Here is a 14,480-nt window from a genome sequence, read left to right on the forward strand (position 1 = left end):
GATGTAAGCCTGTGTTTTGCTGCGCTGGCTGACTTGCCGAATTGGGGCCGCAAGCAGGCAGCTGGGCCTGGTTTAGCTGGTCTGAGCTGGAGTAACAATTCCGATGGTTTTGTCACCCGCTCAAGATGTTCCTACTGTGAAAAGAGACTTAATTCTGTTACTATGTCTTATTCAGTAGTTTAGAGCTTGTCACAAACTGGGGCTTAGTGGGGGGTCTTTCTAATTAGAGGCTTGGGCAGGGACCTGAGATAACCCTTTGCAGCTCCTGAATGAGCATCCGGCATTGTTGCAGGGGCTCTCCTAGGGGATTTGGGCAGCACAGAAACATGCTGGCAGGGAGCAGCCAGCTTGTTTTTTTTTTTTTTTTTAACTAGTAATTTATTCCTCTTCGCTTTGATTCGGTGCTGGTGAAAACCAGCAGGTTGCGAGTTCTAGAGAGTCTTTTCCCCCAGTGCAGGTACCTCATGGGCAGCTACAGGACAAGCCTCCTTCGCAATGTGCCTCAAACTTGAGTTGGGAGGAGAGGGAAATTGAATCTCTGTTCGGATTCATTCCTTGGCCTTTCTCCAGGCATTGCTAGCCAGGGCGCCCAGGGATGACGGTTGCAATCCCAGTTTTTTCTACTGACACGTGTCCCGAGGAAACTAGATTGTCAGACCCTCTAACACATTCCACTGAGCAGCACGTAGGTGGGTTGTAGATGGAAGCTCAAGGGGGCAGATTTTGCCTTGTATGTTCACCTACAGCAGTGCGGAGTGGCTGCATGAATTGGAGGAAGGGTTCTGTGGCCTGAGTTAAGCAGGAAGTCTGACTAGATAATCACAATGGTCCCTTTTAACCTTCAAATCGATGAAACCAAACCCACGTTCACTTTGCCTTGCCCTAAATGATTGCAACAGGTGCAGAGCAGTGGGAAGAGAGGCCCAGAGGTGCACTGTCTAGTCTAACGTTCCATCCCGCTGTGCGTCTACAGACTCTTTTCCTTTGTCCTTTTGCAAACTTTCCAGTAATGACAGGTTGGAAATGTTTGTCTCTTTGTAAAGAGCAGTGGTGTTTGGGCAGCCCATCAGATTGGAGTTTCAACATTTAAGTCCAAGTGGAAAGCGGCAGGTTTTTTTTCTTTTTATGAAAAAAGACACTTGAGTGAAGTTTGAAGTCTCTGGGGCCTTTATGGAGTAATGCAGTTGTCCTTTCCCCTAGTGCAATGCTCTAATCCGTCTCCATTTGGTCACTTTTATGGTTGGCTAAATTGAATGAGCAGAGTGTGCAACAACTGCCAGTTGCAGCAACTGTCTGATTGCTTTAATGGGAATGCTCAGTAGAGTAAATCCATCCTGCCCTTCGAGCCTGATCTCGCCAGGTGCTGAGCGCCTCCTGCACAATGCTGAGAACCCTCCGATCCTAGGGCTTTGCAAATCCAGACCCCTAATTCTGGGTTTCTCCCACTGCTAGTGTTGCTCAAATGAAGATTGAAATGGCTACACGACGGTCTCTTTAAAAATGCAAAATATGGGGCGTATCCAGGGCGACTGGATGTCTTCTGGTCTTTCACTTACTGATGGTTTCCCTCTGTGGTTCTGAACAGTAACAGAAAAATCCATTCTGCGCCTTTCCTCCTTTCAGATCTCTGCTGGCGAAAGCTCACGCCTACGCATCTTGCTTGTGTCTTAAGCTGTCAACTGACGCTGTCCCAAGTGGCAAGAGTTGGTGTGACTCTGGCTTTGAAGCCTGCTTGGACATCGATGGAGCTGAGGCACATTTTGCCTCTTCTCTCCTGCATAGTCTCTCTAGGGAATACTAGGGAGCTGTTTTTAAAAGTTACTCCAGCCGTCCATAGTCTAGACTGGCGGTCTTCACTCAGGGAGCTCGAACGTGCCTGACCTTCTCTGTGTGGAAAAAGGGGCATTCCTAATGCAGGGTCCTAGCCAGGCCGAAGCCTCAGAGCTGGATCCCATGGGAAAGCCATGTGCATGAAGATACTTTCCCACAAGATATTCAGTGCCGGCATCCTTTGAGTTCAGAGTGAAATGAGCGAGAGCTCAGGAAGGTGAAGGTGATAAGGTGCAGTTATAACCAGCGTGGGGGCTAATAACAACTGGCTCATGGGGAAACATTTTAAATCGCAGCTGGTGACTAAAGAAAGTGGAAATTCTAGGAGGGTTTCAAGTGCTAGAGCAGAGATGGGGTGAGTGCAAGTGGAACAGCCAGAGACCACTCTGCCTCTCCAGATTAAACCCATTGGTAGACAGCGTGTTAATGATGAGTTGAATATCAAAACCTAAGATGTCATAATTTAGGGGCAAGTCAGCTTCCTAGTCCCATAGATGCTGGGTCCCGTACCAGGAGGAAGCATTTTATTGCTGCCATCCTTGTTGCAGTAGAGGTTGCTCACCAGCACCTGTTGCAGTCTCAGAGGTACATTGGTTCTTGCAACCAGTGCTGTCTTTGCACTGGGGCTCAGCAAAGCCCGGTAGAGCTGAGCTCAAGAGCCAGTGCTCCAGGAATGTGAATGCCCCCTGTGCCATCCAGCATCTACCCATGCTACAGAACTACCCCTGCTTCCCCAAACGGAAGAGAGGGGTGGGATTCCCTAAGAGAATGGTGGGATGGATTTAAAGGCCCGATTTTCAAAGCCACTCCGTAGCCGGTGTGCTGAGTTGTTCTGAAAATGTGGCTTCTGCAGTGGGTTCTGAGCCCTTCTAAAAATTCCAGTCTGAAATTACCAATATGAGCTTTGAATCAAACAGGTTGTAAATTAGTCCCACCTGTTCTGGCAGCCCCATTAGACAGATAGCCCAAAGCTTCAGCTGGTCTTTTATCCTTCTGCTGCTCAGTGTGTCTGGCCTTGGGCAAGAAAACAACACAAGGAATCCCTGATAGAATGATTCGGTCGATACACTGCAGAACAGGCCAGCAAATTGTTATCACTTCTGGTTGCCCAGGGAGTGCGATGTTTCCTGGGTGGCAACTTTTCCGCTTTACATGTAATTCATATATGGATCCTTTTCACTTGGGGCTGCATCTCTGATGTGCGTGCACATTTGCAAGAGAGGAAAATAATTTTAACACACCTGTTCCTATCCTGGCTCCGAGCGAGCTTTTCGTTCTGTCTTTTAGCACAGGTCTCTCTGGAATGTGAATTCAATGAACATGGTTAGCCTAGAACTGAGTTAAGAGAATAGTTTGGCCCTGTTTTTACTCTGCATTGTGCCTGTGATAGGAAGCCCTGTGTCCTGATCGTATGTTTAGGCAAGGCAAATGCTCTTTGAGCGGGTCAGCACTAGAAACTTTTGCTGGTGTAGCAGAGTCCAAGAGGGATGCTTCTGTACCAGACACAGTTATACATGTACCAGCCAAAAAGTGATTTTGCCCGTGTAGCTCATTTCACTCACTGAACCAGTATGAGCGCTACCAAAAGTACTTGTTTGCTAGTATCAGCTGGGAGAGTGCTGGCGTAGCCATTGTGGCAAAACTTTGCTGGTGCAGTTCTGGCTTTGTAAGGAGAGCTTTGCATGAGCTAGGCATGCTGGGTTGGCTAGAGCAGTGTTTCTCAACCTTTCTTTATAAAGTACCCCATTTAAAAAACATTTATAAGTTCCCCCAGTACCTACAGTTTTCAGACACGCCATTTTTTTTCTACCTTTGCAACTGATTTGTTTAAACAATTTAATCGTAGCCAGGTGGGCATTGACATTTTTGGGTGTAAAAAGTACAAAAATAATAAAATGCTGTAAAACTTAAAACAAAAATTCAGTTTTCTCCAAATTTCAGTTGTGTTGACGTACCCCCCCAGACTTCTCTCGAGTATCCCTAAGGGGACTTGTACCACTGGTTGAGAAACACTGGGCTAGTGGGGTGGTTTTTTTTTTACATACTAGGTTTGGAAGGCTGATGAAATAAATCAAATAAATCTAGTTACTGGGAACATTAAAGATTATTTGTACCTTGAAAACCTATAGTTAGACGTGAGGGGCCAGATCCACTGCCGCTATACGTGGTCATAGAATCGTAGAACTGGAAGGGACCTCGAGAGGTCATCGAGCCCAATCCCCTGCCCTCATGGCAGGACCCAGTACTGTCTAGACCAGTGGTTCCCAAACTTTTCGGCATCATGCCCCCCTTTTTGATTTTTGAAAAACCCTCCCCCCCCAAATAGCAGCAAAACTTGTTGGGGGGGGGGAAAAAAAAGAACTGAGCGGGGCATCAAAACTTGATGGGGGGGAGGCTGGGTCGCCTCGCGCCCTCCCTGGAATTTCTTCACACCCCTCGGGGGGGGGGGGTACGCCCTGCAGTTTGGGAACCCATGGTCTAGACCATCCCTGATAGACATTTATCTAACCTACTCTTAAATATCTCCACAGATATTTAAGTCATGGCTCTAGTGAGTTTAGAAGAGCTACACGGGGACTTGCACTAGCTGAGAAGCTAGCCCAAAATAACCGGCTGGGTAAAAAAGGCGTCCAGTTTTTTGATGGGAGACAGATTTGCTGTGACGTATTTCCTATGGCAGTTAGCCTGTCTTGCTTTGGAGGCTCCGTGATCTGTAACCCCTGTCTTTCTCTCGCCCTCTGTCTCCAGGGTTTAATGCCATGGCTGCAGATGAAAGTGCTACCGAAAAGCAAGTAGGGGAACCAAAAATGGCTGCAGATGGTGAAACCAATGGCTCCTGTGAGCGCAACGAAGCTGGTAGCCACCCAAGCCCAACTAAAAACACTCAGGACAATACAAAAGCGAGCCAGCAGGACTCCAGCACTAAATTAAATAGGATAGCAGAGAATGGCATTTCGGAGAGAGACAGCGAGACTGGGAAGCAGAACCACCTGAAAGCCAATGACTTCACGCAGACTGCTGTAACAGGGAGCAATGGATTTATTTTAACTAAGCAGATGGTGCAGGAGCAGCCCCTAAGGACTACAGGCACCTTTGCTTCTCTCACTGGCCATGCTGCGAAAACCCTCCCAGGAGGAGCAAGCAAAGGGAGAACTGTGAGCACCTTTTCTCAGATGCAAGCCACCATGCCAGCCAAGCTCGGGGAGGGGAGCAAAGACGTGGATGCTAAAAAAGCCAACACCGCTAATGCTGAAGTCAAGGTCCACAGAGCACGGAAGACAATGCCTAAATCTACACCTAGCCTGGTAACGTATCTGCACGGTCGTGAGCTGCTCTGCCGCTCACTGGTCTTGGATTTTCTTTTTGGTGTGTGGTCCTGATCTGAGCCAACAAGTGTAATTCATAAATGTCCCGCTAGGTCGTTGATCTCTTTCTCCTCCAAAGAGGCAGGGGGGATCATATGGTTTGTATCTTGCAGCTGCTATTAGCATCAGACCTCACACTCCCAGTTTGGGTTTCTAAACATGCAGCTGATTGGTTGCCTCCCCCCAGCATACGTATTCATGTGAGATGCGTAATTGCTTTTCAACCCCAGCTGCGTTGTATCTCCAGCCCTTGTATTAAATCCAGAGGGTTGCTTTAGAAACAGACTCCTTGTAAGTTCAACCCAACGGAACATCATGCCCATTAGGATGGAAAACATAAAAACCTAAGAATGGCCAGACTGGGTCAGACCAAAGGTCCATCTAGCCCAGTAGCCTGTCTGCCGACAGTGGCCACACACTGATGAGAAACTCTGGGAACTTCCCACTGTCAATGTCTGGGTTTTAGTCAGTCGCAAATCATTGAATATCCTAGAACCTCTCTGGTTTTAGTATCTGCTGTTACTTTTCTTATTTGTTAATTCAGCTTATTCATTCATAAAATGAGTGACTCGGTGCAGGTCCATCACTTAATAAAAATCACAGATCTGCTACTCTGGGGCACCATGGATTTGGGGCACTGGGAGCTCCCACTTCCAAACAATCTCATTCTTTCCCCTGTGAGCAGATGCTTGAGGTAGGCCTTGCTTTGTGCACCAAACATTAACGAACTCTGGCTCTTGTCAGACCAGCTTGGCGCGGGACGGTTGCCAGAGCTGACGGCTTTCCACTGAGAACCCTCTGCCATCGGCTCTCTGACACTTCATGTCTAGGATCTCTTAGCTAGAGCGTCCCAGCTGCCCTCCATTACGGTAGCTGCTCAGGGCAGACTTTTAGATAGGCAGCCCTTCTAGTCCCCATTGAGATGACTTGACTTTCCTTTGCATTGAACCTCACTGGGCGAGCAGAAACTGCCCCTGCTGTACCTCTCCCCAATGGCCTTTGGGCTCCTCTTGATTGCACTTCAATGAGCTCACTCGTTCCTCTTGCCATTTTGGTTTGTGACGGGGGAATCCCGGATGCTGTACGTCCAGGTCTGATGAAAGCACAGCACTGACCTGTGTCTCGCCCAAGGAAAGCACAACCACTCTGCAGTCCCCCAGGGTGGCCTCTCCTACGTGTTGACTAAGCAGGTCAGCAATACAGACCCTTGTGGAATCTTGTATGGAGAGAGCCGATCCCTTGGGGCAGAAGAGGCAATTTTCCTGTAAGAGGTAAAATATCAGGGAAGGAGAGATTTGTCTCACTGCTCTTGACTCACTTTTTTTTAATTTTACTGTAAATCAGAATAACTTGTCCCTGAACCTGCAAGCCTGATGGTTTGCTGTGGAAAGCTGTGTGCTGAACCCTCGCAAGCAATTGCATGACTAATTTACGTGCACTGTTACCGTGACTGCTTGTGCACTTGGCCATTTATGGCCTTTTGCAATCACAGCAACTGCACAAACATTAGGCGTGCCGTTGGGCACACAGGCATTTTAAAATCCCAACCTCCAGAACTCTCTCCCCATTTGGGTTTGGTCAAGAGAGAAGCAAAATACTCAGTGCTGCCAAGCAGTGTTTCCCTCTAAGCTGAGCGCTTGGGCCGCTGCCCAGGAGAAAATCAGGTGCCCCCCGGGTGATTGGCAGAGCATCCCCAGCCAGCAGCATGTGTTTCTATTGGAGGTGCACATCCGCACATGCCTCGGAGCATATAACAAAATTTATTCTACCCATGGATGGAAAAAATTTAAGGGAACACACCTGCCAAGCCAGTGGGTGTTAATTGTCTGTATATGCTCAAGCCTTTGCATCTGAGTTTGAGCACAGGCTTTTCAGTTTGTCTCAGATCTAGTTTCTATATAGACAATGAAACATCTGCTCAGTTCAGCCTTCACAATAGTTACTGACTTCCCCACCCCTCCATGGTTTTTGGCTGCATACAGTTCTGAGTAGCTTAAAGTCCTGACTAGTTCCCGTTTTTCTGTTTCTTGGTTCTCTCCCTGTGTGTCTATATGACCTTCATCACCATCATATCTCAGCATCTTTTAAAATATCAGACCTCCCCTTTCCACTTGTTGCAGGTGGCACAGTCCTTACCCTTTGGAGATCATGCTGCTGATGAGGGGGTAGAAGACTGCAGCTTCCACATTTTCATGTTTAGAGCATTGTTTTATTCCTGCCAGATCCTTGTGTTACGTGAGCCCAGGGTAGGACAAAAATGAGGATTCCTGAGACCTCAAACAATAGAGTCCCTCTCAGGCAAACTTGACAGCCTTTTTCTCTGTGAATTGGGTGATATTTGATAGAAAAAAATATGTAGAGATGGACTCTACTTGGGAGTCACTGTCAGAACCAGAAAAGCAGCTAGGAACCAAAAGGTAGCTGTAGTTTTCATTGCTACCAATCTGTGCTGAGGTTTTAAAATATTGACATTTTAAAGCATCAGACCAGCCAGTGTGTTGTGCCCATGTCTTTGTATCTTTTACCCCACGTGAGAGTTTTTTCTTCTCTGCTCAGTTCACCTGCGGTTTCATCAGGCACCTGAAAGGCTTTGTGGGAGGAAGAAATGGGCCAAAAGGAAGCTGATTGTATGTTTTAGACTCAAATGCTGGTGGAGTCTTTCTGTTGAGTGCATATTTTCTGGGTAAAGAACACCATGCTCTGCCTCACTGGCATGAAAACGTCACCCCCTCAGCAAACTTACTTTCATTTTCACAACTCTTGAAATGCCTAGAAACCTTGATCGTGAAACCCTCCTATTTTATCTACTGAAATACAAAAAGCGTGTTGCATGGTAGTTAGATCAGGGCACAAAGTTAAGAGACCTAGGTTTTGTTCCTAGCATCGAGGTTGGGTCTACACTAAAAAATTAAGTTGACTCAAGTACATCACTTGGGTAGGAAAAATCCACACCTGTGAGTTAGGTACTGAAGCCAACCGGTCCCCCTGTGAAGGCAGAGCTGGGTTGATCAAAGAGTTAATGCATGACCTCAGGCAAATCTCTTTCCCTCCCTGTGCCTCAGTTTCCCTTTCCATAAAACAGACTAAAGATGCTATGTCACTACACCATGGTGTTTGTTAAATAATATGATTATAGCCTGGTACCAAACCCCTTCTATGCTCTCCTATGCAATCCACCTGTACAGAGAATCTTAGGGAGTTTGCACTTGACTTAAGAATAGACAAATCGCTAGCCAGTGAGCATGTAGGGTGCATCTGCCTTCTTAAGCACTCTTACTTTGCAGAGACTAGAACTGTCAAAACACCCTGATTGAAATGATTATCTTTCGAGTGGAACGTTCCATGAGAGCAGAAAGGATAGTTTTCTCCTGATGGAAAATGAATTGTACATAACATAACTGTACATAACAAAACATGGAGCTAATCCAGACAGCTGTGAAGAAAAGATTGAGATCTAATTATAAATACTCCTAAGGATTTGTCGAAACACAGACTGGCACCAGTTTAACTTTACTTAAAGGCTTGTCTACACTTGAAAATTAACACAAATTAAGGGAGGGTGTGAATTTAAAGTGCAGTGGCTGTTCTTAAATAGCTCCATGTCCCGGCACTCTTATTCTAGAACACTTGGAGTTATTCCAGAATAGCTGTTGTCACACCCTTGGGCTGTGGCTAGACTGGCAAGTTTTTCCGGAAAATCATCTGCTTTTCCGGAAAAACTTGCCAGCTGTCTACACTGGCTGCTTGAATTTCCGGAAAAGCACTGACGATCTCATGTAAAATCATTAGTGCTTTTCCGGAAAAACTATGCTGCTCCCATTCGGGCAAAAGTCTTTTTCCGAAAGACTTTTGTGCAAAAGGGCCAGTGTAGACAGCACAGTATTGTTTTCCGCAAAAAAGCCCCGATCGTGAAAATGGCGATTGGGGCTTTTTTGAGGAAAACCGCGTCTAGATTGGCCACGGACGCTTTTCCGCAAAAAGTGCTTTTGCGGAAAAGCATCCTGCCAATCTAGACGCGCTTTTCTGAAAATGCTTTTAACGGAAAACGTTTCCATTAAAAGCATTTTTGGAAATTCATGCCAGTGTAGACGTAGCCTAAGTGAATTCCCATTTCCTTTCAAGTGTAGACAACCCGAAGTTAACTACTCTGTGTAGACAAGCCCTAAATAATTTTTTAAACTGAAGTGAAACTGGTGCAGTATTGTGTTTGGACACTCTTATGTTGGTTTAAACATGGCTTGAATCTCTTTTAACTCATGTGGCAAGCTAAACTAGTAGAAGCCAAGTTTAAATTGATATAAGAGTGTCCACACAGACTGATACAACTGTAATAGAATCCGTCTAAAATCACATTTGTTAGCTACGTCTACATGAGAGACCTTACAGCGGTACCAATGAGCGGCAATAGCTGTGTTGCCTCCCAACATACTGCTGTGCACACTACCACTTATGTTGGTGAAACTTACATCATCGAGGGAAGTGTTTTCTTGCGTCCCTGTGCGCTATAAGTTTTGTCGATATAAGTAGTAGTGTAGGCAAGGCCATGACTTGGTAAATGCAACTTTGTATGTAGACCCAGTCTAAAAGTGCCAGTAGGAGTCTTAAGTACTGTACAGCTTGCAAACAGGAGCAGCTAACAGGGAGTTGGGAGAGGGAGTTCTCCAGGTAAAAGAGGAGTAAATACGGGACCCTTGTGGTAAGTGGCTGTGTGTAGTGTGTGTGAGTGTGTGTGTGTGGGGGGGGGGTTATTTGCTGTGTGCTGAGCTTGTATTTGTCTGTTTGGTTTGTTTGTTTGAAGGAGCTTCTAAAAGGTTTGAAATCTAGAAGCCTCTGTTAATTGGCTGAGCCTCAGTCAGGGGGAGGGGCTACCAGGGCTTGATAAGCCTGTGAGTCAGCGACCAGGGAGCTTGTGAACAGGAGCAGCTAACAGGGAGTTTGGAGAGGGAGGTTAGAGGGTGCCAGGACTCCTGACCTTCTTTAAACCTAACTTTTATAATAATCTATATTCCAGACATTTAATAAGCCCAGTTTATACTTAAACTTATTCATAAAAAAATGGAAACAGAAGCCCAGCAGCAGAATGGGGGCTATCCTGTTTATTGCGTCGTGTGTAACCTGTATGATTACCTGCCCTGTGGGCGGGTGGCGTATGTGTGCACCCGTTGTAAGGAGCTGCTGGCCCTCAGAGATCGAGTTTGGGTTTTGGAGGCCAGGGTGGCTAAACTGGAGGAGCTAAGGGAGGCAGAGAGCTATGTTGATGAGACTTTCCGGGACACTGTAGTACTGTCCCACCTCCAGTCTGAGAGCCCCAGTGCTCTTAAAGAGGATGAAAGTCTCAAGGGAACAGAGCATTCAATGGGAACAGAGGGAAACCGTCCCGTAGTTGGGACCCTCCTTCCAGAGAATGTTGCGGAATCCTCTCGCGCTGAGGATACCCCTGAGGGGGAGGGAATTCCAGTTGTTAGGAAGAGGCAGGTGTTAGTAGTGGCTGATTCGATTGTTAGAAACATAGATAGTTGGGTATGTGATGACCGGGAGAACCGTATGGTCACTTGCCTGCCTGGTGCAAAGGTTGCGGATCTCTCGAGGCATCTAGATAGACTTGTGTGTAGTGCTGGGGAGGAGCCGGTGGTCGTGGTACATGTAGGTACCAGTGACGTAGGGAAGGGTAGGAGAGATGTCCTGGAGGCCAAATTTAGGTTGCTAGGAAAGAGACTGAAATCCAGGACCTCTATGGTGGCATTCTCAGAAATGCTTCCAGTTCCACGCGCTGGGCCAGGTAGGCAGGCAGAGCTTCAGAGTCTCAATGCGTGGATGAGACTATGGTGTAGGGAAGAGGGGTTTAGATTTATTAGGAACTGGGGACACTTTTGGGAGAGGGGGAGCCTATACAGGAAGGATGGGCTCCACCTAAACCAAGGTGGAACCAGACTGCTGGCACTAAACGTTAAAAAGGCCATAAAGCAGTTTTTAACTAAGAGATGGGGGAAAGCTGATTGGTGCGAAGATGCACGTAAATCGGATGGAGACTTCTCTTAGAGGAGAATGCATTGATAGAGATTCTCTAAGCTGTAGTCAGAAAGAGAGGAGGGGAGAGGACAAACCATGGGCCAGACCAGACAAACAACCACATATAAAGGAATCCAATGCATCAGGGAAGGGCAGACAAATAAGCAGTGGCAAATTTCTAACGTGCTTCTACACAAATGCTAGGAGTCTGACTAATAAGATGGGTGAACTAGAGTACCTCGTATTAAAGGAGGAGATTGACATAATAGGCATCACTGAAACCTGGTGGAATGAGGAAAATCTGTCGGACACAATCATACCGGCATATAAAATGTATCGAAAGGATAGAGAAGGCCGGCTGGGTGGCAGAGTGGCACTGTATGCGAAAGATAATGTAGAATCAAATGAAATAAAAATATTAAATAAATCAACGTGTTCAATAGAATCGCTATGGATAGTAATTCCATGCTCCAATAATAAGAAATTAGCAGTAGGGATATATTACCAACCACCTGACCAGGACAGCGATACTGACATTGAAATGCTGAGGGAGATTAGAGAGGCTACCAAAATAAAGAACTCTATAATAATGGGGGATTTTAATTATCCCCATATTGACTGGATACATGTCACCTCAGGAAGAGAAGCAGAGATAAAATTTCTTAATAGCTTAAATGACTGCTTCTTGGAGCAGCTGGTACAGGAACCCACAAGGGGAGAGGCAATTCTCGATTTAGTCCTGGGTGGAGCTCAGGATCAGGTCCAGGAGATAACCGTTGCAGGACCGCTTGGGAATCGTGACCATAATATAATAACATTCAACATTCCTGTGGTGGGAAGAACACCTCAGCAGTCCAGCACTCTAGCATTTAATTTCAAAAAGGGGAATTACGCCAAAATGAAGAGGTTAGTTAAACAGAAATTAAAAGGCACAGTGACTAGAGCCAAATACCTGCAAGCTGCATGGAAACTTTTTAAAGACACCATAATAGAGGCCCAACTTAAATGTATACGCCAAATTAAAAAACATAGCAAGAGACGATATAGCCATTGCGGAGAAACTAAATGATTTGTTTGCTTCAGCCTTCACGACTGAGGACGTTAGGGAGATTCCCAAATCTGCACCGTCCTTTGTGGGTGATGAATCTGAGGAACTGTCCCGGATTGAAGGGTCATTAGAGGAGGTTTTGGAACAAATAGAAAAACTTAATATTAAGAAATCTCCGGGACCGGATGGCATTCATCCAAGGGTTCTAAAAGAACTCAATGGGAAATTGTTGAGCTATTATCTGTGGTTTGTAACCTATCCTTTAAATCGGCTTCTGTACCTAATGACCGGAAGGTAGCCAACGTGACACCAATATTTAAAAAGGGCTCTAGAGGCAATCCTGGCAATTACATACCGGTAAGTCTAACTTCAGTACCAGGCAATTTAGTTGAAACAATAGTAAAGAATAAAATTGTGAGATATGTAGAAGAACATAATTTGTTGGACAAAAGTCAACATGGTTTCTGTAAAGGGAAATCCTGTCTTACTAATCTATTAGAGTTCTTTGAAGGGGTTAACAAACATGCAGACGGGGGGATCCAGTAGATATAGTATACTTAGATTTTCAGAAAGCCTTTGACAAGATTCCTCACCAAAGGCTCTTGTGTAAATTACATGGCAATGGGATAAGAGGGAAGGTCCTTTCTTGGATTGAGAACTGGTTAAAAGACAGAAAACAAAGGGTAGGAATAAATGGTAAATGAATGGAGAGGGGTAATTAGTGGTGTCCCCCAAGGGTCAGTCCTGGGACCAATCCTTTTCAGCTTATTCATAAATGATCTGGAGAAAGGGGTAAGCAGTGAGGTGGTAAAGTTTGCAGATGATACCAAACTGTTTAGGATAGTCAAGACAGAAGCAGACTGTGAGGGACTCCAAAAAGATCTCACCAAACTGAGTGATTGGGCAACAAAATGGCAAATGAAATTAAATGTGGATAAGTGTAAAGTAATGCATATCAGAAAAAATAACCCCAACTATACGTACATTGTGATGGCTATATAATCTGGCTATGACAAATCAGGAAAGAGAGCTTGGAGTTATCGTGGATAGTTCTCTGAAAACTTCCACACAGTGTGCAGTGGCGGTCAAAAAGGCAAATAGGATGCTAGGAATTATTAAGAAAGGATAGAAAATAAGAGACGGAATATCTTACTGCCCCTGTATAAAACTATGATACGCCCACATCTTGAATACTGTGTACAGATGTGGTCTCCTCACCTCAAAAAAGATATTTTGGCCTTGGAGAAGGTTCAGAAAAAGGCAACTAAAATGATTAGGGATTTGGAACGGGTCCCATATGAGGAGAGGTTAAAGCGACTGGGACTTTTCAGTTTAGAGAAGAGGAGATGGAGGGGGGATATAATAGAGGTATATAAAATCATGAGTGGTGTGGAGAGTGCGGATAAAGAAAAGTTATTTATTAGTTCCCATAATAGAAGAACTAGAGGACACCAAATGAAATTAATGGGTAGCAGATTTAAAACTAATAAAAGAAAGTTCTTCTTCACACAGCGTGTTGTCAACCTGTGGAACTCCTTGCCAGAGGAGGCTGTGAAGGCTAGGACTATAACAGAGTTTAAAGAGAAGCTAGATAATTTCATGGAGGTTAGGTCCATAAAAGGCTATTTGCCAGGGGATAGAATTGGTGTCCCTGGCCTCTGTTTGTCAGAGGCTGGAGAGGGATGGCAGGAGACAAATCGCTTGATCATTGTCTTCGGTCCACCCTCTCTGGGGCACCTGGTGCTGGCCACTGTCGGCAGACAGGCTATTGGGCTAGATGGACCTTTGGTCTGACCCAGTACGGCCGTTCTTATGTTCTTATGTTGTCTGCTATGGATCGAGACTCAAGTTTGCATTGCAGTGCCCTCATGCTAACTGTCTCGGGTTGACGTTTGTATGCTGTAGAATCATAGAGCTGGAAGAGACCTTACAAGACCATCAAGTCCAGCCCCCTGTCCAAGGCAGGACCAATCCCAATTAAATCAACCCAACCAGGGTTTTGTCAAGCTGTGCCACCATCAGAACCCTCTTCTGTATGTTTGAATTTCTAACAAGAAGAAGGTAATTTCCTGCCAACCTGAATGTAAATGTGGAGCTTCAATATTAAAGTCCTTCATCTTTGGTGACGCAGCTTTTGGTCGAGTCCATGATAGATGTTACTGGCTTGATAAGCTGGGCTTGAATCTGGTAGCACCAGTTATCAGAAGTTGCTCTGCAAGATGATGCCT

The 14,480-nt window shown here is 45.6% G+C and overlaps 1 protein-coding gene across 12 annotated transcripts in view; it reads left to right on the forward strand.

Moving 5' to 3' along the window:
* The window catches only part of EHMT1 (euchromatic histone lysine methyltransferase 1), a 179,104-nt gene that overhangs the window by 98,379 nt on the left and 66,245 nt on the right, over positions 1-14,480 (forward strand). For all 12 annotated transcript variants that reach the window (XM_075905437.1, XM_075905436.1, XM_075905438.1 and 9 more), the window contains one exon: positions 4,579-5,135. In XM_075905437.1, the coding sequence (XP_075761552.1) occupies positions 4,579-5,135 (557 nt within the window). The remainder of the gene's footprint in view (positions 1-4,578; positions 5,136-14,480) is intronic.

This window comes from Pelodiscus sinensis, chromosome 22, assembly GCF_049634645.1.
Source record: "Pelodiscus sinensis isolate JC-2024 chromosome 22, ASM4963464v1, whole genome shotgun sequence".
NCBI classification, from domain to species: Eukaryota; Metazoa; Chordata; order Testudines; family Trionychidae; genus Pelodiscus; species Pelodiscus sinensis.